The sequence below is a fragment of the Macaca mulatta genome, chromosome 17 (assembly GCF_049350105.2).
Source record: "Macaca mulatta isolate MMU2019108-1 chromosome 17, T2T-MMU8v2.0, whole genome shotgun sequence".
Classification (NCBI taxonomy): domain Eukaryota; kingdom Metazoa; phylum Chordata; class Mammalia; order Primates; family Cercopithecidae; genus Macaca; species Macaca mulatta.
This window is the reverse complement of record NC_133422.1, coordinates 31,344,230-31,368,249: the sequence shown is the minus strand read 5'-3', so window position 1 is coordinate 31,368,249 and position 24,020 is coordinate 31,344,230. Positions and strand designations below refer to the sequence as shown.

General features: G+C 39.9%; 1 protein-coding gene and 1 pseudogene across 2 annotated transcripts in view; one reads left to right on the top strand and one right to left on the bottom strand.

Annotated features, from left to right (window-relative positions):
* Positions 1-4,927: 4,927 nt before the first annotated feature.
* NEK5 (NIMA related kinase 5) overlaps positions 4,928-24,020 on the top strand; it is a 90,208-nt gene continuing 71,115 nt past the window's right edge. The window contains exons 1-6 of the mRNA XM_015121121.3: positions 4,928-4,995; positions 5,086-5,224; positions 13,879-13,975; positions 20,697-20,794; positions 22,491-22,574; positions 22,658-22,728. Coding sequence (XP_014976607.3) covers positions 5,108-5,224; positions 13,879-13,975; positions 20,697-20,794; positions 22,491-22,574; positions 22,658-22,728 — 467 coding nt within the window. The 5' untranslated portion in view covers positions 4,928-4,995; positions 5,086-5,107. The remainder of the gene's footprint in view (positions 4,996-5,085; positions 5,225-13,878; positions 13,976-20,696; positions 20,795-22,490; positions 22,575-22,657; positions 22,729-24,020) is intronic.
* Positions 23,462-23,908, bottom strand: LOC723355 (peptidyl-prolyl cis-trans isomerase NIMA-interacting 4 pseudogene; annotated as a pseudogene). Its single transcript, XR_001440804.3, has one exon. The product of XR_001440804.3 is annotated as a peptidyl-prolyl cis-trans isomerase NIMA-interacting 4 pseudogene (transcript).

The following is a 24,020-nucleotide window of genomic DNA, read 5'->3' as shown; positions in this document are numbered from 1 at the left end:
TAATGTGTGCAGTTTTTCAATATGACCTGATTCTGAGTAGTTTGAAGATCATTCCAATGGTCTTCACCAGCTGTCCTTAAATACAGTCCCTCATAGGATGCACAAAAGAGCCTGGGTTGGAGGGTCAGCCCTGGGAAGCATGGGGTGGTCTGCAGATCTTGTCAGAAGATAGCAGTCCTGTAGATGAGGAAGGAAGAGGCCAGAGGTGAGGAGCAGAAATGGTAAATATCAGAAACTAGAGAGTGATGTGGAATAAATAGGGGGACGCATGGCACACATGTGCTGGGTCCTGTCGTGTGTGTTAACCTCATCTAATAGTGTGCACTTTAGTGAGATGAGAATATTTCACTGAAGAAACAGGCTTCGCTCAACACTGTCACAGAGACATGAGCCAGACAGATACAGGGAACAGTGCTAAAGTGAAGAGAAGGGGGAAAATACATTTAGGGTCATTAACAAGCACTTGCTGAAATCTGGAAAATATACATCATTTAAATATTTAACAGTTTTTAAATCTTAATGTATAAAACCCTGTGGTATAGAACCCCACCTCACATATACACTGTATTTACATTTGGATATCTTTAATCTCCGGTGGTCTCTGGCAGTCTCTAAATCTTTCCTTGTTTTTTGGGACCTTGATGTTTTTGAGTACTTCTCAGGTATTTTGTAGACTACTGCTCAATTTGGGTCTGTCTCACAATTGAACTAAGCTTACGGATTTTGGGGAAAACCACAAAGGTGAAGTGCCCTTCTCATCACATCATTTCAGGGAGTACACAGCATCAGCATGACTTCTTCCCAGTGTCGTTCACCTTGATCACTTGATGAAGGCAGTGTCTGCCAGGCTCTCCACTATCAACTTTGTAATGTTCCATGTTCATGCTATGTTCACTATAAGCAAGTCATACACTCCAGCTAATAATAAGTTATTTGTTTTCTTGCTTAAATCATTCTAGCTTTGGCTGTTGGGAATTGTTTCAGGTCACCTCCTGTGTCCCTTTGATGTGCCCCTATTCTTTTGGAGCACTTCCTTCCTTTGTGGCACTACAAGATGGTCCAGACTCATCTTTACCTTCTCTGCCCCAGCCCCAAAATCATCCATTTCAACGAGGTTCCCACTGGTTTAGAAACCAAGATCTGGTTGCTGGGTGTGCTTGTTGTTCCTGGGGTGTCACTGCTTTTAGGCCCTCTCAGCAGAGCTAGGAAGTATATGTGTGTATACTAACCTGTGTACACTGTATAATTGTATAACCATCCACACATCTCTACAGTTATTTCTGTATCTCTCCATCTGTACATACATTAAATTAAGCATGGGTCCATACTGATGTCTCCAACTAACCCAATACTACAAGGTTCATTCTAGCCTTCTTCTCATGCTTTTCTATAACTTCTCTCCCTGACAATGAGAAAACTGGCTTGCACCATCCACCACCTGCTTAGCTGTTCGATCCTAGTCTACTTGTAAAGCAGTTTCCAAATCATTAACCCATACCCCTGGGAGATACAAATTTACCAACTAAGGTACAGAGTTTATGTATCTTTCCTATTGTCTCATGGTTTCCAGTCAAATACCATTTCCCAAAATTATTTAGGTTAGCTCTTTGAAATTAGCTTACCACCCTCTTGAACATTTTTCAAGTTAAAGCAGGCATGGATCATTCTAAGGATATTTCCAGATACTGAGCTTCCATATATACTGTATTCCATACTTCTTAGTCATCTTCAATCTTAGCATTGCCCCAGGGTATAAACATTTCCAAACCATCAAACAAAAAAACTTGAAATTATGTACAGTTACTGAGAGACTGGATAAGTATTAGATAATCCTTTTTAAAATCAGAATGGCTTATGGGGTTTTGCTTTTAATAAAATTTCAGAAGAGTAATGGAATTACCAGTTCATGATTATAAACCATTTTTGATGATAGATTACTATATGATTCTTGAGATACAACTAGACAAAAATTGAGGGACACTTTTAACAAAGCTTTTCATTCTAATGTACTTATTTCTCAGCACTTACAGCCTTAAAAAAAAAAATGGAAGAGACTCAGTGTTAAACTTCATTGTAGCAAGAAGTTAGCATTCATCTATGGATACGGGAACTGATGACGCATGGGGAGCCCATCCAGGTCTTAAGGAGATGAATTTTCAATACAATTTTATTTTTTTATATTTAATATAATTATCAGCATTGTGATATATTTTATTGTGATCAATTGTGTAATACTAGTAATTTTAACAATCCAGAAAAAAAATTCTGTGAGCAGGAAATGTAAATTTCCATTTCTATACTTCTTTCAGCAGTATGACAGGATGATCAATAAGACTTTCAAGCATGAAAAAGATAGCTGGGATAAAATTCTATGAGGAAAGTAGAATGAAGATATGATTTAATAAAGCATGTCTAAGAATTCTAGGGAAGAAATGTGGGTGTGGTCACTGACACATGAAATTAAACAAAAACAAGTAGATCATATACTTGCTAATATTTTGAGGGAATTTCACTGCCAAAGAAACTAACATTGGCTGTTCCAACTCCTAAACAACTTTTGGACTCCTGTTATGGGCTGCATTCGTCCCTGCCCCGGCCACTCCCAATTCACATATTGAAATCTAACACCAGTAACTCACAATGAGACTGTATTCGGAGATAGAGACTTTAAAGATGCAATGAGATCAAAATGAGGCCTTTGGTTCAGTCCTAATCCAATTTGACTATAGTGCTTGTAAGAAGAGGAAATTTTTTGTGGCAGGGACGGGGAGGGGATGGCGGAGAGATGATTTTAAGAAGGAAAAGTAGTGATGTAAACTTATGATTTTTAAAATAGCTTTTTTGTGGGCTTTTGCATGTGTGTGATGGACGATGGAGGGTACCATATCACTGTAGTGTTTAGATTCAATTGGATATATTTTACTTGCGTCACTATTTACAATTGCTGGAAAATACATTTTTTTCAACTACTTAAACGTTTTAGCTGCTTGATGTGCAAATCCAGAATGGGGCAGGGTGGGATAGGGAGGGGGCGTGCGTGCAGACGCTTGGGCAGCGCCGGTTGCGTTAGAAAGTCCTTGGCAGGCCGCCGCTGTGGCCCAAAGAGTAGGAAGCGGTTCCAGTCTCACGTCCACCTCTTGGCAATATTTGAGATCTTGTACAAGAAACACTCTTCCTGTCTTAGTTTAGCTTATTTGTAAAACTAGGAGACTACTGCCTTGCGGGGTTGTAAAGAAAAGAGAGAACGTTTGCGAAGCGTCTGGTGCACCGTAAGCGAGAGCGGGGAGCGCTACTGTAGAGTGCAACGCAAAGCAATCCCGACCCAAGGCAACGGGACGGTGTGGGGCTGGCTCTGTCGGGTCTCCAAACTCCCTGGCGCCTGACCCTGCCTCGCGGTGGACTGTGTGGACGGGTCCCCAGGCCATTCCAGCCTCGCGCCCCGCCCGCGTTTCCTTGCGCGGCTCCGCCCGGCCGCGGGGAGGTGCAGCGGCCCCGGGAACCCGGATCCTTCTGAGACGCTTAGTTGGCCCCGCGGAGCCGGCGGAGCAGGTATGCTGCAGGGGCCGCCCTTAGTCCTTGCCTGGAGCCGCCACAGGGCTTCAGGAACTGGGCAGGGTGGGGGAAAGGGATAGAGTCTCTGCCTGGGGCGGCGGGGGCGGCCCAGAAAAGGCCTAGCGTCCCGGGCGCGTCGGTCTCTATGGCAACGCTCCTCACGCTGAGCGCGGGTCCCGGTAAGCGTCTTGCCACCCACCCGCGGCCGCCTCCAGGGGCGGCCCTAGGGGAGAAGGAATTTTCCTAACTTGGGGGCTTCCACCCTCTGGTGCCACTTGGGCGGGAGGGTCGCGGGCCCTCAGTTCCCAGCTGGTCACCCCTGGCCCCTAGTCTGTATGCGTTTCTCTCAGAACCCCGTCCTCCGGTGTCTGCAGCCTCTCCTGGCTGCGGAGCTGGTTCCCAGCCCCCTGCAACCTAATTGTACCCACTTCCTACCGTGACATGAAATTATTCGAAAACAACCCCCCGCTCACCCCATTAACAACAACAGCAACAACAGCAACAAAACTGTATTATGCCCTAACTGTAGCATAAAGAGGAAACAGAAGGAAAGCAATAAGTAAGAAAGTACATATTTCAATCTGAAAATGCTCGACACTACTACCCTTGGCAAAAGTAGAGAAGCAGCCAGTAGCCGCGCCTGGGCAGTCGCCTGAACGTGATGGCAGCAAATGCAGATTGTTAGGTCTCCGGGACCAGGGGCAGCGTGGCCAGTGAAGGGCGTGATTTTCCCAAATGGTGAACAATTCTTGGTAAACCTCCAAACCAAACAAAGTGCAATCAAGCCTTGATTTACATGTAGTTGCATTCCTTGAAAAAAAAAAAAAATCAGTGTTCATTAAAACTGCAAAAATGCTTAGCATTTCGATGTAAAATAGTTTGGTTGTAGCCACAGATAATTACAAATGGATTTTTCCGCACACATGAGTGTATAGGAAGACTCTACAAGATTGTAGGGCCGCAGGGTAATCCTTTATTGTGCGGGACTGTCTGTCGGATCGCAGAATCCTAGCATCTCAGGCCCCAACCACCTGTCCATCTCTTGCCTCTGAATCTCGGGGAAACAGCTTCCCCACCCCCATATATTTCCAAAATTCCCCCTAGGGGGCAGTACGTCCCCATTAAGAAAGGCTGGACTGTGAAAAGTACACAAGCCTAAGGACATTCCTGCTTTATAAAGCTGCCAAGCACCGGATATGTAGTATCTTTCATTCTCAGAACAAACTTGCAAAACAGATATTGTTATTCCGTTTTAGAAATTAGGAAAGTGCGGTTTTGCCAAGTTAAGTGACTTACCCAGGAACGCAGGGCAAAAGTGTATCAAAGCTGAGCTATGACCCATGTCTGACCAAGAAACTCTGTTTCATTTCAGTTGTTATCTGTGGCCACAAGGAAAGTTACTTGTCTCTGTCTTGGCAACGCTGGGAGGAAAGTTTTATCAAAGTGAGTTCTTTTACACTTTAGTCATCAATTTTCTGACTTTTTTAGTCTTTATGAGACATGTGTGATAAATTTACATTACTCTAATTCCAGGAACCTCACCCCATTGGAGACCATGGATAAGTACGATGTGATTAAGGCCATCGGGAAAGGTGCCTTCGGGAAAGCATACTTAGCTAAAGGGAAATCAGATAGCAAGCACTGTGTCATAAAAGAGATCAATTTTGAAAAGGTAAAGTTAAGAAGTTCAAATATCTGTTAATTTTCAGTGGGATATTCAGCTGGCTTTTAATCCAATATAAAAAGGAAATTTTTATTTTTTATAATTACGAATTTTAAGCCATAATTGATTTTTGTTAATTCAACCTTCTAAGTCCGTTGTTCAAACACAACCAATGATCTTGTTTTTAAAAAGAGGCTGGACACAGTGGCTCACCCCTATAATCGCAGCACTTTTGACGGCCAAAGTGGAAGGATTGTGTGAAGCCAGGAGTTCAAGATAGCCTGGGCAACATAGTTGCCTACAAAAAAAAAATTTTTTTTAATGAAAATAGAAAAGAAATAAGATCACCTCTCTGTGGCTCCTATGGCCCTCCTTAGGGTGCCCTGAAAGGCCCTATGAGATGCCAGCCTCCTGTGTTGCCCTGACTTTTCTCTGTGGTGCACTTCCTCTCTCCTTATTCAGGTCCTCAACAAGGGGTTTTCTGCAAACATCCTAGCTAATGTAGCTCCCCAGCCACAATCACACCTTATCACCTTATCACACCACCCTGGTTTTCTGGTTTCTTTTTTGTTTTTCTTTCTTTTCTTTTTTTTTTTTTTTTTTTTTTGTTAGGGGGAATCTCGCTCTGTCACTTAGGCTAGAGTACAGTGGCATGATCTCAGCTCACTGTAGCCTCCACCTCCAGGGTTCAAGCAATTCTCCCACTTCAGCCTCCCGAGTAGCTGGACTACAGGTGCATGCCACCACGCTTGGCTAATTTTTTGTATTTTTAGTAGAGATGGAGTTTCACCATGTTGCCCAGGCTGGTCTTGAATTCCTGAACTCAAGTGATCTGCCTGCCTCAGCCTCCCAAAGTGCTGGCATTACAGGCATGAGCCTCTGCTCCTGGCCTGGCTTATTTTCTTACTAGCATAATGCTCTGTAATTACTTTGCTCTCTTAATTATTCATTTGTTTATTGCTTGTCTTCCTCAGTATGCAGAACAGTTCCTGACACATAATAGATGCTAAACAAATTTATTGAGTGCACTGAATGAATAGAGGAAAACCATGTGTAATTGTTGGTCTAATGAGTTTGGAAAATAAATATAGTTAATTAAAAATTAATCATTTTTGCTAAATCCACCTTAGTCAGTGTTTATGTCACCCTCTTTAGTGATACATTCATTTCAAAATATATTGGGACAATAATGTCCATTGTTTGCTAGAATTAATTTTAAGGCAAGTCTTGTTGGTCAGCTTCTAGAGAATTTATAAATGAGAGTAGCATAAAAAGTTCCATACAAAGCGTGTGCAAAATGGACTACCCAAGTTACACCATGTGAATATACTTAATGCCATTGAATTGTACACTTAAAAATTTGGTTAAAATGATATAAATTTTATTTTACCACAAAAAAATTGCAAGAAAACCTACCCAAACTGAAAGCTCAAGAGTAGATAACTGGCTTCCAGGGATAATGATTTATTTCCCAATATAGGTCTCTTTTGTGAATCCATGGCATATTCATAATAATGTCCTCTATTCTAGTCTAGCTTCCTTCCGTGACATTATTCTGCTCACTCTCTTTTGTTTATCTGACTGCTCTCCCTCAGGCTTATCTCTCTCTTCACCCTCTATATGTCCTCAACCATGTGTCCTTTTCTGACCTTCTCTTTCTGTCCATTGTCACCTAAACTGCCCCACTTCAGTGTTTACCACTAAGTAGATCACTCTTAAATCTCTGTCTCTACCCCTGACATCATTCAGTACCCTAGTTCTGCATTTCTTCTGCCAGCTAGATAACTTCAGGTAATATCTGTGTTATTATTATTATTATTATTATTATTATTTTGAGATGGAGTCTCGCTGTGTCGCCCAGGCTGGAGTGCAGTGGTGCGATCTCGGCTCACTGCAAGCTCCACCTCCCAGGTTCACGCCATTCTCCTGCCTCAGCCTCCCAAGTAGCTGGGACTATAGGTGCTCGCCACCACGCCTGGCTAATTTTTTGTATTTTTAGTAGAGACAGGATTTCACCATGTTAGCCAGGATGGTCTCCATCTCCCGACCTCATGATCCACCTGTCTCAGCCTCCCAAAGTGCTGGGATTACAGGCGTGAGCCACCTCGCCTGGCCAATATCTGTGTTATTAATCTATTGCTGTGTAACATATTATCCCAAACTTAGTGGCTTAAAGAATAAACATTTATTATCTTGGAGATCCTGTGCATCAAGAATTTAGGATGATGATCATTGAGACCACCTTGGAGGCTAGGTATCACAATTGTACCCAAAAACAAGTATTAATAGCAATTCTTCCTTGTTGTAAGCAGACCCACTTCACCTCCTATGTGCTGCGCTGTATTAATGTCATCAATGTCCTTATGGCTGCCAGCCTCAAAACCTTGGGATCATTTGTGAGCTTATTCCTTCTCCACATTCAATTATTTGGTGAATACTGTTGACTCTTCCCCTTCCTTGAATTTGCTTCAGTCCTTTTGTCGAGGGCCTGGATCACTTGGATCCTTCAAGTGGCTCCAGCCCAATTTTGATAGTGCTCCAGCCATGCCCCTAAACCTTCACTGGGACAGAGGCTGTAAAGAAAGAGTTGCCTAGGTTTGACTACATAAAAATAGAAAACGTTTGTATGTCAAAACAAACACTATAAATAAATTCAAAGAAAACTGAAAAGGTGCCAAAAATATTTGCAAGTATTGACTTAATGGTGTTAACCTTTTATTAAGTCAATAAAAAGTTAAAATCCATGTATGAAGTCATCATACAAAAATTTGAAACTCATTAGAAAACTAAGAAATTAGGAGTTTATTCAAAGAAAAACCCCACAGATAAAGTTAGAAAACAAATGTCCAACTGTAGGTAATTTGTTAAGTAATTTATAAAAAACTAGGTGGCTATTAGAAATCATGTTGTAGGTAAAGCATTGACATGGGGAAAATTTCAATGTTCGCAATGTTTGAGAAAATAGTAAGTGTAGAATGATATAATCTTTGTAAAAATATATATATTCTCCATATATATGTATACCTACAAATATGTTCATATATGTACAAAGAAAAAGAGACACAGATTGTTATTATTGAGGTAGAAAGTGGGGTTTGCCTGGTGCATTTTTTTTTTTTTCTTTTGAGACGGAGTCTCGCTCTGTCGCCCAGGCTGGAGTGCAGTGGCGCAATCTTGGCTCACTGTAAGATCTGCCTCCCAGGTTCACACCATTCTCCTGCCTCAGCCTCCTGAGTAGCTGGGACTACAGGCACCTCCCATCACGTCTGGCTAATTTTCTGTATTTTCAGTAGAGATGGGGTTTCATTGTGTTAGCCAGGATGGTCTCAATTTCCTGACCTCGTGATCCGCCCATCTCAGCCTCCCAAAGTGCTGGGATTACAGGCGTGAGCCACTGCGCCTGGCCTGCCTTGTGCATTTTTTCTTTCTTTCTTTCTTCTTTTTTTTTTTTTTGAGACAGGGTTTCATTCTGTTGCCCAGGCAGGAGTGCAGTGGCATCATCATAGCTCACTGTAACCTCGAACAAGCCATCCTCCTGCCTCAGCCTCCTGAGTAGCTAGGACTGCAAGCATGCGCCACCACACCCAGGTAATTTTGAATTTTTTTTAGAGACAGGATCTTGTTATGTTGCCCAGGCTGGCCTCAAGTGATCCTCCCGCTTTGGCCTCCCAAAGTGCTGGAATTACAGGTGTGAGCCACTGTGCCTGGTCTGCCTTGTGTTTTTATACTGTTTCACTCTTCAGAGAAGTTTTGAGACCCTCTCTGATTTGCTCCAAAATTACGGCTCCTATCACATACCCTACTTTTTTTTTTTCCCACTCCAGCCTCTGCATTTGGTTACAGGCTTGCTTCTCCCAAGGTCCTTGCCTGCTGATCTCCCAGCATCAGGATCCCACTTGTTCAAGGCTGAGTTCCACCATACCTCCAGAATCCTCCCACTTTAAAGAATTTCTCTTTCTCTGTAAACTTGCGTAACTTTTATTGGAACCTCTGTTATAGTACTGACTGCTTTCTTTCTGGACATGCTTTGGCTGTTTATTTTGTGCCTTCTCCTCCTTATTTAGCTGTAACATGTTCTGTGAGGACTGAGTCCATGTGAATTTCGTGCTGGCATTCCACACAGCACCTAATAATAATGCTTGGTGCCAGGAGATATTCATCAACTTCTTATTGGATAGATGATTCACTGGACAGATGCTTTCCGGCCCTCTTGCTCTATTGCAAAGCTGGTATATACTTAGGAATTATAAAACCATTTTAATTCTATGTAAGGAGAAAATACTTGAGAGGTGAATCTCTATAAAAATGTACATTACTTCATTTCAGAGCATCTCTCCCATTCTTTAGTATAATCAAAAATTGACTATAGTTTTGTAATAGAGCACCAATTTTTTCATCACTTTACTCATGAACTACCCTTGTCACCATGCCATAAATAAGTAGAATCTTATATTAGACCTCATTATTCTTGTTTTCCGATATCTCTTTATGTTGTCGAATTTACCTGTAACATCTGTCACAATACTAACATTTATTACTTCTTTCTTCCTATCTACTCTCATGTAGTTTTTCATTACTTCTTATCTAGAGAAATTTCTATTTCTTCTCTCTAATGCCTCCCTACTCCCTACACTAGACCCCAGAAGTAAATTGCTTATTTTCTTACAGGTACCAAAAAGCTAATATTTTCTGTTATCATCCTACCATTATAAAGCATGTTCTTTTCCTTCTGTGCTCAAATAGAAGTGTTTTATCTTTCCTCAATTATGAAAATAAAAATGTTCATTGTAGAAATTTTGAAAGGAACCAAAGGGGAAAATAAGACCATTTAGAGGAAAATAAAAATAGCATATAACCTCTTTCTTAATCACTATGAACATTTTGCTGAATTTCTCTCTAGACTATTTTTAATATATAAATATGTAAGTTATTAGAATGATTGGTGTCATGGTGGATATACTCTTTTTTTTTTGAGATGGAGTCTCGCTCTGTTGCCCAGACTGGAGTGCAGTGGCGTAGTCTTGGCTCACTGCAGCTTCTGCCTCCCAGGTTCAAACGATTCTCCTGCCTCAGCCTCCTGAGTAGCTGGGACTACAGGCACATGGCACTGTGTCTAGCTAATTTTTGTATTTTTAGTAGAGACAGGGTTTCACTATGTTGGCCAGGCTGGTCTGGAACTCCTGACCTCGTGATCTGCCCGCCTCAGCCTCCCAAAGTGCTGGGATTACAGGTGTGAGCCACCGTGCCCGGCCCGGATATACTCTTTTATAACAGTTTTTTTATTAGTAATATATTTTGAATATTTCGTCGTCTCATTCAATATTTTTATATAACGTTATCATATAATGATATTAAATGTTCACACTAATGATAAAGGGACTACCTACAGGGTGTCCATTGTATGTCACACCATTGTAAGTGTTTTATTATATATATCAACTCAATTTAATCTTCACAACCACTCTGAAAGGTAGCTCCCATTATTCTCACTGTACAAGTGAAAGAGCTGAGGCTAAAGAGGTTAAGCAGTTAGCTTCAGGATGCACAGTACTCAGCAGATCCATCGAAGTCTTTCTCTGCTCTTTCCATGATAATACGTTGCCTCCCTTTATTTTTAATGACTGCATAGCATTAAAGTGGTAGCAGGTTAAAAATAACATAATTTAGCTGGGCATGGTGCCTGTAGTCCCAGCTATTCTGGAGAATGAGTTGGGAGGATCCCTTGACCCCAGGAGTTAAAATCCAGCTTAGACAACATAGCAGAACTCTGTCTTTAAAAAAAAAAAAAAAGAAAAAGAAAAACCTAGCAAAACAGCCCCTGTAATTTATTTAACTCTTTTTCTGTTTTCAGATAATTAAATTGTTTGGTTGGTTTTTTGGCTACGATTCAATAATATTTAATATGTAAAGTATAATTCATTTTTATTAAGCAAAACTATGTATATATGCTTACCTATATGTGCATGAATTTAAAAGCTCTATTAACAACAGTTATCCCTAGGGAACATAGTATTAGGTTGGCGCAAAAGTAATTGCGTTTTTGCCATTAAGAGTAAAGTTACCACCTGTAGGCTTTCATCTGTGGGCTAGATGAGAAAGAAAGAGGGAAGTTTCACTTTTACCTTATTCACTTCTATTTGACTTAAAACAAGCATGCATTATTAGAGTAACAACAACAACAAAAAACTAGCAATAAAACACTGTAACAAAGTCTTTTGTATGAGAACTCTTCTGTACACTTTTCTTATCTTCTTTGGATAAATTTCTAGAAGAATTAGTAAGTCAAAAATAGGAACATTTCCCTCATGCCTGTAATCCCAGCACTTTGGGAGGCTGAGGCAGCTGGATCACTTGAGGACAGGAGTTCGAGACCAGCCTGGGTAACATGGTGAGACCCCCCCCATCTCTACTAAAAATACAAAAAATTAGCCGGGCATGGTGGTGCTTGCCTGTGGTCCCAGCTACTCAGGAGGCTGAGGTGGGAGGATCACCTGGGCTCAGTGGGCAGAGGCTGCAGTGAGCCAAGATCGGTGCAATGCCACTGCATTACAGCTTGGGTGATAGAGCAATACTTTGTCTTAAGAAAATTAATAAAAAGGAACATTTCTTCATCAGGATACAGACACCCCCCAAAAATGAACATTTTAAAGATTCATATTATATTGTAAAACTGCCTTCCCAGAAGGATTTTATGAATTTGTGTTCTTTTACCAGAAATAAATGAGTGTCCATTTTGCTGCTTTCTGGTCAATAGTGGTTATTGACATTCTTTTCATCTTTGCCAATTTCGTACATGACATGCTATATTACATTTTAGTTTTTATTCCTTTTTTTTTTTTTTTTTTTGAGATGGAGTCTTACTTTGTCACCCAGGCTGGAGTACAGTGGCATGATTTTGGCTTACTGCAGCCTCCACCTCCCAGGTTCAAGACATTCTCCTGCCTCAGCCTCCCAAGTAACTGGGACCACAGGTGTGTGCCACCACGCCTGACTGCTTTTTTGTATTTTTAGTAGAGACAGGGTTTTGCTGTGTTGGCCAGGCTGGTCTTGAACTCCTGGCCTCAAATGATCTGCCTGCCTTGGCTTCCCAAAGTGCTGGGATTACAGGCGTGAGCTACCACACATCCAGCCAAATTTTGCTTTAGTTTTTATTCCTTTGATTACTGCATGAGATTGAATATTTTTTCTATCAGCCATTTTTATTTCTCTTGTTTTTTTTTTTTGAGTTGACTATTCTTGTACTTTGCTATTTTTCTGTTGGGGTGTTTGCCTTTTTAAAAATTATTTGCCATCAATTTTTGTATTATTATAAATATATTTGTCATATATTGTACAAATATTGTAACCTAACCTTTTGTTTGCCTTTTAATTTTGTTTATAATATTCTTTTTTTTTTTTTTTTTTTTTTTTTTTTGAGACGGAGTCTTGCTCTGTGCCCCAGGCTGAAGTGCAGTGGCGCGATCTCGGCTCACTGCAAGCTCCGCCCCCCCGGGTTCACGCCATTCTCCTGCCTCAGCCTCCCGAGTAGCTGGGACTACAGGCGCCCGCCACCTCGCCCGGCTAATTTTCTTGTATTTTTAGTAGAGACGGGGTTTCACCGTGTTAGCCAGGATGGTCTCGATCTCCTGACCTCGTGATCCGCCCGTCTCGGCCTCCCAAAGTGCTAGGATTACAGGCTTGAGCCACCGCGCCCGGCCTATAATATTCTTTTGAATAAATAGTAGTTAGGACTTTTTTAAGTTGCTAAATCTATCCAGCTGATAGGAGTAATTCAGCTGTTTTTGTTTTGAAACGCCTATGTACTGACTATACAATTTAAATTGGGGCAGGAAACACTGAAGCTTAGAAAGATCCTTACTGAAGGATCCTTCAGCTGAGATGTAGGGAAACTAGAATTGAGAATATTAATTTTTTAAACATTCTTAAGTCTTAAATGAGAATGAAAAATTTGGCCAATGTTGAAGACTTCTAATGGGTGGAGGCCCCATGGACATCAGAAAGGCGGGGCAGTCAGGGGCTGGAAGTCAGGGTAAAAATGACAAGTCAGCAAAGTATCAAGAGTGAGGAAGAAATGTAGAAACGAGGTGTGGCCACTGATACTGGCACCAAACCCCTTGGAAAGTATTGTCTGTAGATGATAAGTAGAACAAGAAGTACACCCAAATACTTCCAAAATGAAGTCATGCAAGACAATTTTTATTTGAAAATGAAAAATGTAGTCATCTTAATACAAAATTTTATTGGCCTGATTTCTGTAGGATATGACACATTTTCTTTTTTTAAATTGCATTTGTTTCTTCTCAGCAGTGATTGCTCCTGGAATGCTGCATTTTTATAAAGAATTCCTTTGCTACTGAAAGATAGATATTAAAATATGGTTCCATATGGCTAGATAATGAACACCGTACCACCAGTCCAGCTTTTAATGTAGCAAAACTTCACCAGAAATATTTATTTTCTTGATGATGATTGTCGACAAACCATTGATGTGATGTAGGGTACTCTGCTAATTCTAGAAATGTTTCCTGCCATTGAAAGATCGGTTTCAAAGTGACATTAAAAGCCACTGAAATCCTAGAGAATTTGAGATGGAAACGAGCAGAAAGCATGTTCTTGAAACCAAGTTACCTTTATAGACTTCTGTGTCTCTTCATGTAATTTAGATGCCCATACAAGAAAAAGAAGCTTCAAAGAAAGAAGTCATTCTTCTGGCAAAGATGAAACATCCCAACATTGTAGCCTTCTTCAATTCATTTCAAGGTTTGATTTCCTAATATTCTTTAACTATTTTTATAAAGTATAGGCATGTTGACATAGGTAAAAAGATTTGTTCCTAAGGACTGTGTATAAATTAATTTTTGTAGATGGGTCATTTCCCCATTTACTTAAATTGCAGCTTGAGACCTCTTCGTTGTTTCCTCTCTAGTAAGTTTTTGTAGACAGCTTTCTTATGTTTTCTTGTTTTTCTGCTTCTCCTTAATTCTCACTCTCCCAAAAAATTAATGACTGGCTTATTTTCTGCCTCTCCTTAATTCTCACTCTCCCAAAAAATTAATGAGTGGCTTATTAGTTTCTTTGCTCTAGTAACAACCCCCAAATTTAAGTGACTTACAATAATACACATCTATTTCTCACTTACATTACATGCTAGCTGTGGTAGGCTGGGGTCTTGAGTCTGGGGCCCAGGCTGAAGGAGCAGCTCAGATAAGGAGCCAGCTGTTCTCATAAGCAAAACAAGAGAGGAAAACACAGAGCCCACCACACTATCGCTCTCAAAGTCCTGCTGGGATGTGTGTGTTTGTGTGTGTGTGTTGGGGCCGTACTCTGCTTACATGGGATCCCGCATATCCTTAGGCAACAGATGGGGCTGGTGTAATCCTCTTACAGAGAGCCAGCAAACAACCACACACCATAGCCTAGCACACTGCCACGTAGAGGGGAAGAACTTTAGGGAAGGAATTCCCTTCCTCTGTACACCTGAATACAATTCTGCCTCCGCCCGTCACTGTAGTCCAAAGGTAAAAACTAAATAGTAAATGAAGGGGCATCTGTCAGACAGCATTCATTCACTGAACTGATACTTATTGAGTGCTTACTAGATGCCAGACATTGTTCTAGGTGTCAGGAATATAAGAGTGAACAAAGCAGATGAAAATCCGTGTTTTCATGAAATTTATATTCTAGTGGGAAGAGATAGACAATAAACAAATCTACAGTATGTCAGGTGTGTCTTAAGTTGTGACAGAGCTGTATGTGCTGACAGTTTTATGACGGGTCATTCCCCAGCCCAGCCCCCAGCACTGGGCTGTTTTAAGAGTGATAAGTAGTTCATGGAGCAGAAGTGTTAACCTCGGTATCTTCAAGCATCATCAGTTGGGTTAAAGTCAGTCAATAAATAAATACAGCCACTGTGTCTCGAGCATGTGCACTGTGCAGGGCACTGTGTTCCTTCCTGATTAAAACCACTACATTCAAAGTACTTCTGTGTGTATGGCCCTTCTTTGGCTTCTGGGTATTTAAAAGAGCTCTTGGGACTCTTCTGAGGTCTTCCTGGGAGCAGAACAGTACACATAGTCTGGAATTGGGTTGCATGGAATAACTTTCAAGGGGAGCCACTGAATAAAGTGCCTTGCATTCCTGTCCATTGGCTACTGGTAATGCTGTAAGATGATCTTTGTCTTCTTTATTTTATCTGAGGTTATTACTGTGACTCTCTGGCTAACTCCTGCTCATCCTCAGGCCTTTTCTGAACTCACAATTCAAATTACAGCTCCCTTTGGTTCTCTTCCACAGCTGTTGTACTTACATATGTCTATTTATATGATTATGAATTTGTTTCATATTTGTCGTCCTTTACGTAGTAAACTTAATGAATTTTGGGGCTCCATCTGTTTTGCTCACCACTTGATCCTTGGCATCTAGCACACACTGGCTGCTCAATACCTATTTACTGAATGAGCAAATGGACTGGACCACTTTTAGAGACTGGAGTATTTCCTTATACCATGTGAGAGTGATTTTTGAGGACAGTTTACCGCTGGAAGCTTTTGCAAAACTAGGGTCATTTTTACAGTGTAAATAACCTCTGCTGTGTTTGTTGATACTGTAAGTTTACATTTTCTTCTGACTCTTTTTAAGTAGAGCACCCCCGTGTTCAGGAAAGCTACAGCTATTGTGATGCCTTTGAGTTTTCTTGGCAGATTGCTGGGACTTGAACTACTGAGCTTATCTAAAAGCCTCAGAGGGCCTTGTAGCCTCTGTCTTTTAGAGAGTGTAGGTAAAGGCTTGCTTTCCTTCAAATGGCTTATCTCTGATCATAAGAACCATGGCTCTAGTGTTTGTCTATAGAAAATAGGATGTTTTCGGCCGGGCGCGGTTGCTCACGCCTGTAAACCCAGCACCCTGGGAGGCCCAGGCAGGCAGATCACCTGAGGTCAGGAGTTCAAGACTACCCTGGCCATGGTGAAACCCCGTCTCTACTGAAAATACAAAAAAAAATTAGCTAGGTGTGCTGGTGCGTGCCTGTCATCCCAGCTGCTTGGGAGGCTGAGGTAGGAGAATCGTTTGAACCTGGGAGGCGAAGGTTGCAGTGAGCTGAGATTGTGCCACTGCACTCCAGCCTGGGCAACAAGAATGAAACTCTGTCTCAAAAAAAAGAAAATAGGATGTTTTTATTGATTTGAAGCAACATAAGAGAAATAATGAGAATGTAGTGATATTTTCCTAAGACTAAATTAATTCCATGTGAATTCCATCAATAAACATTCATTAAGTGTCTGTTATATGCCAGTCATGTTCTAAGTCTTGGAGATATATCAGCAGACAAAATAGGCAAAAATTCCCATGCTGTTGTATTTGTTTTCTATTACTACATAGCAAATGAACACAAATTTAGTGGCTTAACAACAACACATATTTATTATCTCTTGATTTCTGTAGGTTAGAAGCCTGAGGTTGGCTTAGCTGGATTCTCTGCCCACAGTCTCAGCTAGTTGAAATCAAGGTATCAGTTGGGACCGTTATCTGTGGCTCATGGTCTTCTTCCAAGCTTATTTAGGTTGTTACAGATTTCATTTACTTGCAATTGGGGTAATTGGATCATGGCTCACTGCAGCCTTGAACTCCTGGGCTCCAGTGATCCTTCTGCCATGGCTTCCAAAAGTGCTGTGAGCACTGTGCCTGGCCAGAAAGAGATCTTTTACATTTATTTAAACACAGAGTTTTATTTTATATTACTCTTATGCACACATAAAAAAGAAAATATGAGCAAACAAAGTTGGTTAAGGTATTCTAAAAATTATTTAGGCAGTGAAAACGTTAAGCCTGCCAGGTCTACAGCAAGTGATTGGAAGACGCCAAGGTCTGTAAGAAACAAACTTGATTTTATTTTATTTTTGAGACAGAGTCTCATTCTGTTGCCCAGGCTGGAGTGCAGTGGTACCATTACAGCTCACTGCAGCCTTGACCTTCTGGGCTTAAGTGGCCTTCCCACCTCAGTCTCCTGCGTACTGGGATTACAGGCATGCACCCCCACACCTGGCTAATTTTTGTATTTTTTTTTCTTTATAGAGCCAGAGTTTTGCCATGTTGCCCAGGCTGGTCTCAAACACCTGAGTTCAAGCAATCCACCTGCGTCAGCCTTGGCCTCCCAAAATGCTGGGATTACAGGCGAGAGCCACTGTGCCAAGCCCTTGATTTTTTAAAAGTGCATTTTAGAATGAATTAGAATAATTGTTTAATAAATGTTGGAACTTGACAAATAAAAAGGTTATTTAGTGCCCCCCAATTGTTTTGAAGTGTCGGTGATCCATGAGCTTTACAGCAGATGGAAAATTTGAGAGCATAAATGATTTTTCCACACATTTCCAATAAATATAAAATTAACAGTGGCTAATGGGGAAAATCCTTATTTTACAGTCAGAGATAATGCTAATTGACGTTAAGTAGTTTCTTTTTTTTCTTTTTTTTTTTTTTTGAGACGGAGTCTCACTCTGTCACCCAGGCTGGAGTGCAATGGCGCAATCTTGGCTCACTGCACTTCCACCTCCTGGGTTCAAGCAATTCTCCTGCCTCAGTCTCCTGAGTAGCTGGGATTACAGGTGCCCGCCACCACACCTGGCTAATTTTTGTATTTTTAGTAGAGATGGGGTTTCACTATGTTGGCCAGGCTGGTCTCAAATTCCTGACCTCAGGTGATCCACCCACCTCGGCCTCCCAAAGTGCTGGGGTTACAGGCATAAGCCACTGCACCCGGCCAGTAGTTTCTTTAAGATACCTCTGTCATGATGAATTTTGAGTCAGTCAGTTTCTTTCACCAAAAGCCAGTGAAAGGTTGAGTGAGTTGGAGGTTGGTGAAAAGGAAGTGAGATGAAATCTTTTCTCCTCTGTTTCATTATTCTGATTCTTCCATGGTTTTGAAATTGCCATCCCTTCATTGCTGTGGCAGACCTTTTAATGACTGAGCTTCAATGATAAGAAACATCAATTCTCCTAAAAGTAACACATTCCTGAAAATAACTGATCTCTAGATATTAGGGCATATCAGGAAGCATCTTCTCAGAACCCTTCCTGGATCTCCAGTTTGACTTGCAGGCACTTTCTCCTCACCCTCCAGCCTACAGTCTTCTTCACAGCACTTCTCACCCAATGCTGAGGGACCCCCCAACTAGACTTTGCCTCTTTAACAGTAGAATGGATGGCTTATTTGTTTTTTATTCCTACACAGCATTCCTTGCTTTTGCATGTCCTCAATAGAAGTTTGTTAATAAATGAATGGATCTGTCTCTTAAAGAAGAGAGGTGGAAAAATTGAAATATGTGAAAGAAGATGCATGGTTTGTGAATTAGAAGCAACCAAGGGTAGACACTGCCAGGTTACTGATATCCACAGTAAGTTGGTTAGGGTACTTTAAAGAGTAGAAGAGCAAAAGATTTGGCAAGAGAGTTTGGCATTTAGTAGGGACTACAGGGGAAAATGTTAACAATTGCTTATAAGCCTGATTTTGGCATGTATGTTTTTGTATGTTTTGTGTTCCTTCGGGGTTTTTTTTGTTTGTTTGTTTTTGTTATTGTTGTTTGTTTGTTTGTTTTTAATGAATCCACTCAACAAACATTTAAGCCCCTTTGATGTGCTAACTACTGTTTTAGATACAAAAGAATGAAGTGTAGACAACCAAGTGAGTAGAAATCCTTCTTTTCTAACAAGATCCCAGCTGGTAGTTGGTGGGCTAATTAAGAAAGCTGGTTAAAGCGGAAAATCACCTGTTTTAGTCTATTCTAGCAGCTATAAGTCTATGCCAGCAGCTATAACAAAATACCATAAACTGAGTGGCTTATAAACAGCAGAAATTTATTTCTCACAGTTCTGGAGGCTGAGAAGTACAAGATCAAGGTGCAGGCAGATTCACGGTCTGCTGAGGGTTCACTTTCTGGTTCATAGATGGTTCGCTTCATTGTGACTTCACATGGTGGAAGCGGAGAGGGTTCTCTCTTGGACAGCAGTCCATTCATTTGGGCTTCACCCTCATGACCTAGTCACCTTCCAAAAGCCCTATACCTCCTAATACCATCACCGTGGGGGCTAGAATTTCAACATATACATTTGGGGAAGACAAAGATATTTAGATCCTAGCAGTTATGCAAACATATTTTAACATAAGAAGACATAATCATCCTTTGAGTGGAAATGGCCAGAAAAAAAAAAAGAAAAAAATTTTAAGGAAATTACAAGCATTTGTCAAAGGATAGTTTCTTTACTTTAATATGGAGCCAGTGTTTGTGGATAATCTGTCCACAATCCTTTTAGAAATTTTCTAGTTGTATTTCATTCATTTCATTCAACGTTTAGGTCAATGGTTATTTATTTATTTATTTATTTATTAAACTCACTTTTACTGAGTCCTCCAAAATATTCAGGATAGCTTTTGGAGAAATAATCACATCTTTCATTTTCTATTCATATTTCATCAGTTTATGTAAAGACAAGAATAACTCACTACAGTTCAAGAAAATTCAGAACTATAGTTGGTAGATTATGAGTCCACTGATATCGTTCTGAATTTTCTTTCTTACGTAAGGTATGCTTCTTATTTAGAACTTTTAGTTTCTTTTCTTTAATGTGGAGCAAGAATTTGTGGATAGTCTGTACACAATCCTTTTAGAAGTTTTCCAGTTATATTTCATTCATCCCATCAACATTTAGGTCAATAGCTATTTTTTTAAAAACTGCTCACTTTTACTGAGTCCTCCAAAATATTCAGCATAGCTTTTGGAAAATATCACATCTTTCATTTTCTATTCGTATTTCATCAATGTCTGTTATAAAGACAAGAGTAAATGGAATAAACATATCTGGGAAGAAACACAATGATCTTGGTAAGATTCAGTTCAATTGGTAGGAGCAGAGGTACTTGGACATACTAGAGAACCTAGTAGTAACTAGTGGTAACCTTGATGGGACAATAGTAATGGAGAGTGTCCTGTAATCTAGTGAGTGGTTTAGGCAGAGGTCAGTTATAAGAGTTTCTATTGTATTCAACAACGTAGATGAATAAGTGCCGTATAAATATGGCTTTATGCCCAAATTCAAGAAGGGGCTATTAATTCTTCCTGGGGTGTTAGGAAAGAGTTACAGCTGCTATTTTTATAGCAGATTTCTAATCTCTCAAAGGAATGTATTAATAAAAATAGCCAACATTTCTTAAACTCTTATTATCTACAGGCATTATTCTAAGCATCTGACAGGGATTAACTCATTTAATCTTTCCAACAATCTGAAGAACAAATTTCTATAATATTATTTCCATTTTACAGATGAGGTAATGAGGCACAGAGAAGTTAAAGTGACTTGCCCAGAGTCACAGAGCTAAGAAATATAAATGGTATAGTGGAATTAGAACCCAGTCCATTTTGATTCCACAGCCAGAACATGACTGATAAATATCTGAAATCCTTCCAGCACCAAATGATTCCTTTTCTTACAGAGAACGGCAGGCTGTTTATTGTAATGGAATATTGTGATGGAGGGGATCTCATGAAAAGGATCAATAGACAACGGGGTGTGTTATTTAGTGAAGATCAGGTAAAAACTTCTAATTTGCCTTTTAATTTTATGTATGTGTGGTCGGGAGAGAATTAAATTTATAGTGTCATAAGTAGTAGACTATGTTGATATAAAGCATGTGTTTTGGTAGAGAAATTCAAACCATAAAATAGTGGATCAATATTCTTGGTAGATTCAGTAGAACAAGTTTGCAATTGAACTTAAACTGAATTGTTTTTTAGAGTGAGATTTTCTTGAGAAAAGATAGTCTGTTTGGACAATCTCGTGTAGGATGCCTCTGAGATAAATCTTCATGGTTAAATAAAAACCTAAATGTGAGTGTTCCTTACCATTTAACATGTGACGTGTTTATAGCTTCACTGTTTTCTCTTTCACCATTTGGTGCTGTGTTTTAAAGTAGATATCCCACTTTGCTAGGGAGGATAGAAGCTTCTCTTGGCAATGCCTGTTTAGTTTTATTAGTTACTAAGAGGGGGAGATAAAAGATGAAGAATAATGGCCTCTCCCACTTTCTCTTTGCACAAATGTATTTCTCTTCTATACTCCAAGCCTCCTTGGAACCCTCTTGGGAGTGGTACTCATGAAGGAGACAGGTTTGTGTGTGTGGAGAGGAATCTGAATTAGCGCCTATATGATTGCTGGTAAGGCCATTGCCTCAGGAAGCACACAGGAAAGGCCCACCATTTTTCCTTTGGCCATTTGTTTCTTTGTTCTATTTTAGCATTTGGGAGCCTCATGCCCATATAATTTCCTCCTAAAGTTTAATATTTTGAATATATGAAGGATTGAAGAATCAATATTTCTAACTTCTGTAAGATTAATCAAGCATTTTTTGTATGCTCATTTATATTATATATTAAATTCCATATTCATAGAAACTTTTTTCTTATCTAGGTATTATTTTGCCACATTTTATAAAAATGCTTCTCTTGACAAAATTTTGAGTTACATTTCTTTTTGTTGGGAATGAACTAAAATTACAACCGAATATTAATGTCTGGAATATGGCTTTATTCCTATTATTTTCCTCTTTCTGTATAATTTGGCAGACAAAGAACCAGTGAAATTTTAGAATAGTTTAAATAAATTTCTGTAGGCATAGAACACATTTTCAGAAAGAGGCTCATGGTCAACAAAGATAAAATAAAATCATGACTTAGAAATAAAATTAAACTTTAAAAGTAAAGTATTTGTTGGTTTTATATTAGATATATTGATATTTTATTACAATTCCTAACAACCTCACAGATCCCTCATTTCTTCCTCTTTCTCTCCCCACCCTTGGCACCCTCCTTCCACCGTAAAGGAAGAACCAATGGCTCCCAGGTTATCAGGAAACAGGGCTACTTGTGTACTATTTACAATGCAGTTAGCACCCCAGGGTTAAGTAAGAAAAAAAGAAAATCATGAACGCATGTGTCTTTCCCTTGCCCCTACTTATCTTTTTCTGCGTGTGGAATTCATCTGATACCAGTGATATTTGGATTACTTTTCTGTGCCTCCATTGTTTTAGTTGTAAAATGAAAATAATAATATGATAAAGTATACCTATTAACTTCATTCCTATAAATACACATACACTATATGTGTGTGTGTGTGTGTGTGTGTGTGTGTGTGTGTGTGTGTATAATTTCTTTCTTTTTGCATGTTACCATGAAGACATTTCAGTGACTACCAGGCTATTCAGTGGCTTTGTTTTGTGTTCTCTCTATAGATCCTCGGATGGTTTGTACAGATTTCTCTAGGACTAAAATATATTCATGACAGGAAGATATTACACAGGGACATAAAAGCTCAGGTAACAGCTCAGAGAGAAGACTAAGACAGAATTGATCTTTTCTTGAAGTACCTCAAACAACATGACATTTTCTCCCTTTATAGAACATTTTTCTTAGCAAGAATGGAATGGTTGCAAAGCTTGGGGACTTTGGTATAGCAAGAGTCCTGAATAAGTAAGTACTTTGAAAATAATTTTTCTTTCTATTCAAAATAGCCCAAATATGTATTTTTTTAGGTATCATGGATTAAGAAGATATTAAAATCTTGGTTGTCTAAATAATTTAAGTAGCTTTATGTAAATGCATTAAATCAGATGGTACTTTGAGATTAAAATTCTCAAGATAAATTGTGGTGTAATAGAATGATGTTGCTAATGTTCTGTAGTGTAATTCCAGTTTATCAAATATGGATGTGACTATAATATGCATAAAGCTAGAGAGAATTTAGTGAAATAGGCAGGTTTACACTTCTTAATGAAAAAAGTCAAACTCTGTAAAATATTTGAAGAGATTTATTCTGAGCCAAATACGAGTGACCAAAGGCCCATGCCTGTGACATAGCCCTCAGGAGATCCTAAGAACATGTACCCAAAGTGGCTGGTCTACAGCTTGGTTTTGCACATTTTAGGGAGACACAAGACACCAATAGGATGTACATGGGTTTGGTCCAGAAAAGCAGGACAACTCAAAGCTGGGAGGCGTGGGAGGGAGCTTCCAGGTCATAGGTGGATTAAAAACTTTTCTGATTGGCAGTTGGTTGAAAGAGTCTATCTAAAGACCTGGAATTAATGGAAGGGAGTGTCTGGGTTAAGGTAAGGGGTTGTGGAAATGAAGGTTTTTATTATGCAGATGAAATCTCCAAGTAGCAGGCCTCGGAGAGAATAGATTGTAAATGTTTCTTATCAGATTTTTTTTTTCAGTCTTTCATATGATTTTATTTTCTTCCTTCAACCATAATAATATGATATCCAAATTTTGTCTTAACCGGTGGGTCTGTAAACACAGGCTTCTCCATCCCACTTACAGGCAAGGCAAATGCTGCTTCTTGAAATGGTCCCACCATGGACCCTCTGGTCATCCAACCCAAGTCGCCCCCTTGCCTGGCTTTATCTTCACTATACTGTGAGGCCACTTCATTGAATCTCATCCCAGACTTTAACTTTTCCATGGCTTCCATGATTTTGCCATGTTTTTCACATAGAATGTGTCTGACCTTTACTGCATTGCCACCACCTTTGGGACCTTGAGCCTTCTTGTCAGCACTGTCACTCCCAGAGGCTGCTCCCCCTTTCCCTGCTTTTCCAGAACCACTTTTTCCTTTTGGCGGCATCTTGGAAGCTTGTTGTTGAACTCTTCTTATCAGATTTAAAAAGACTCTTAGTTAATTTTTTCCTGGATCAGGAAAAAGACTTGGAAACAGAAGGGAATTTTCTTCAGAATGTAGAGTTTCCCCACCAGAGATACCT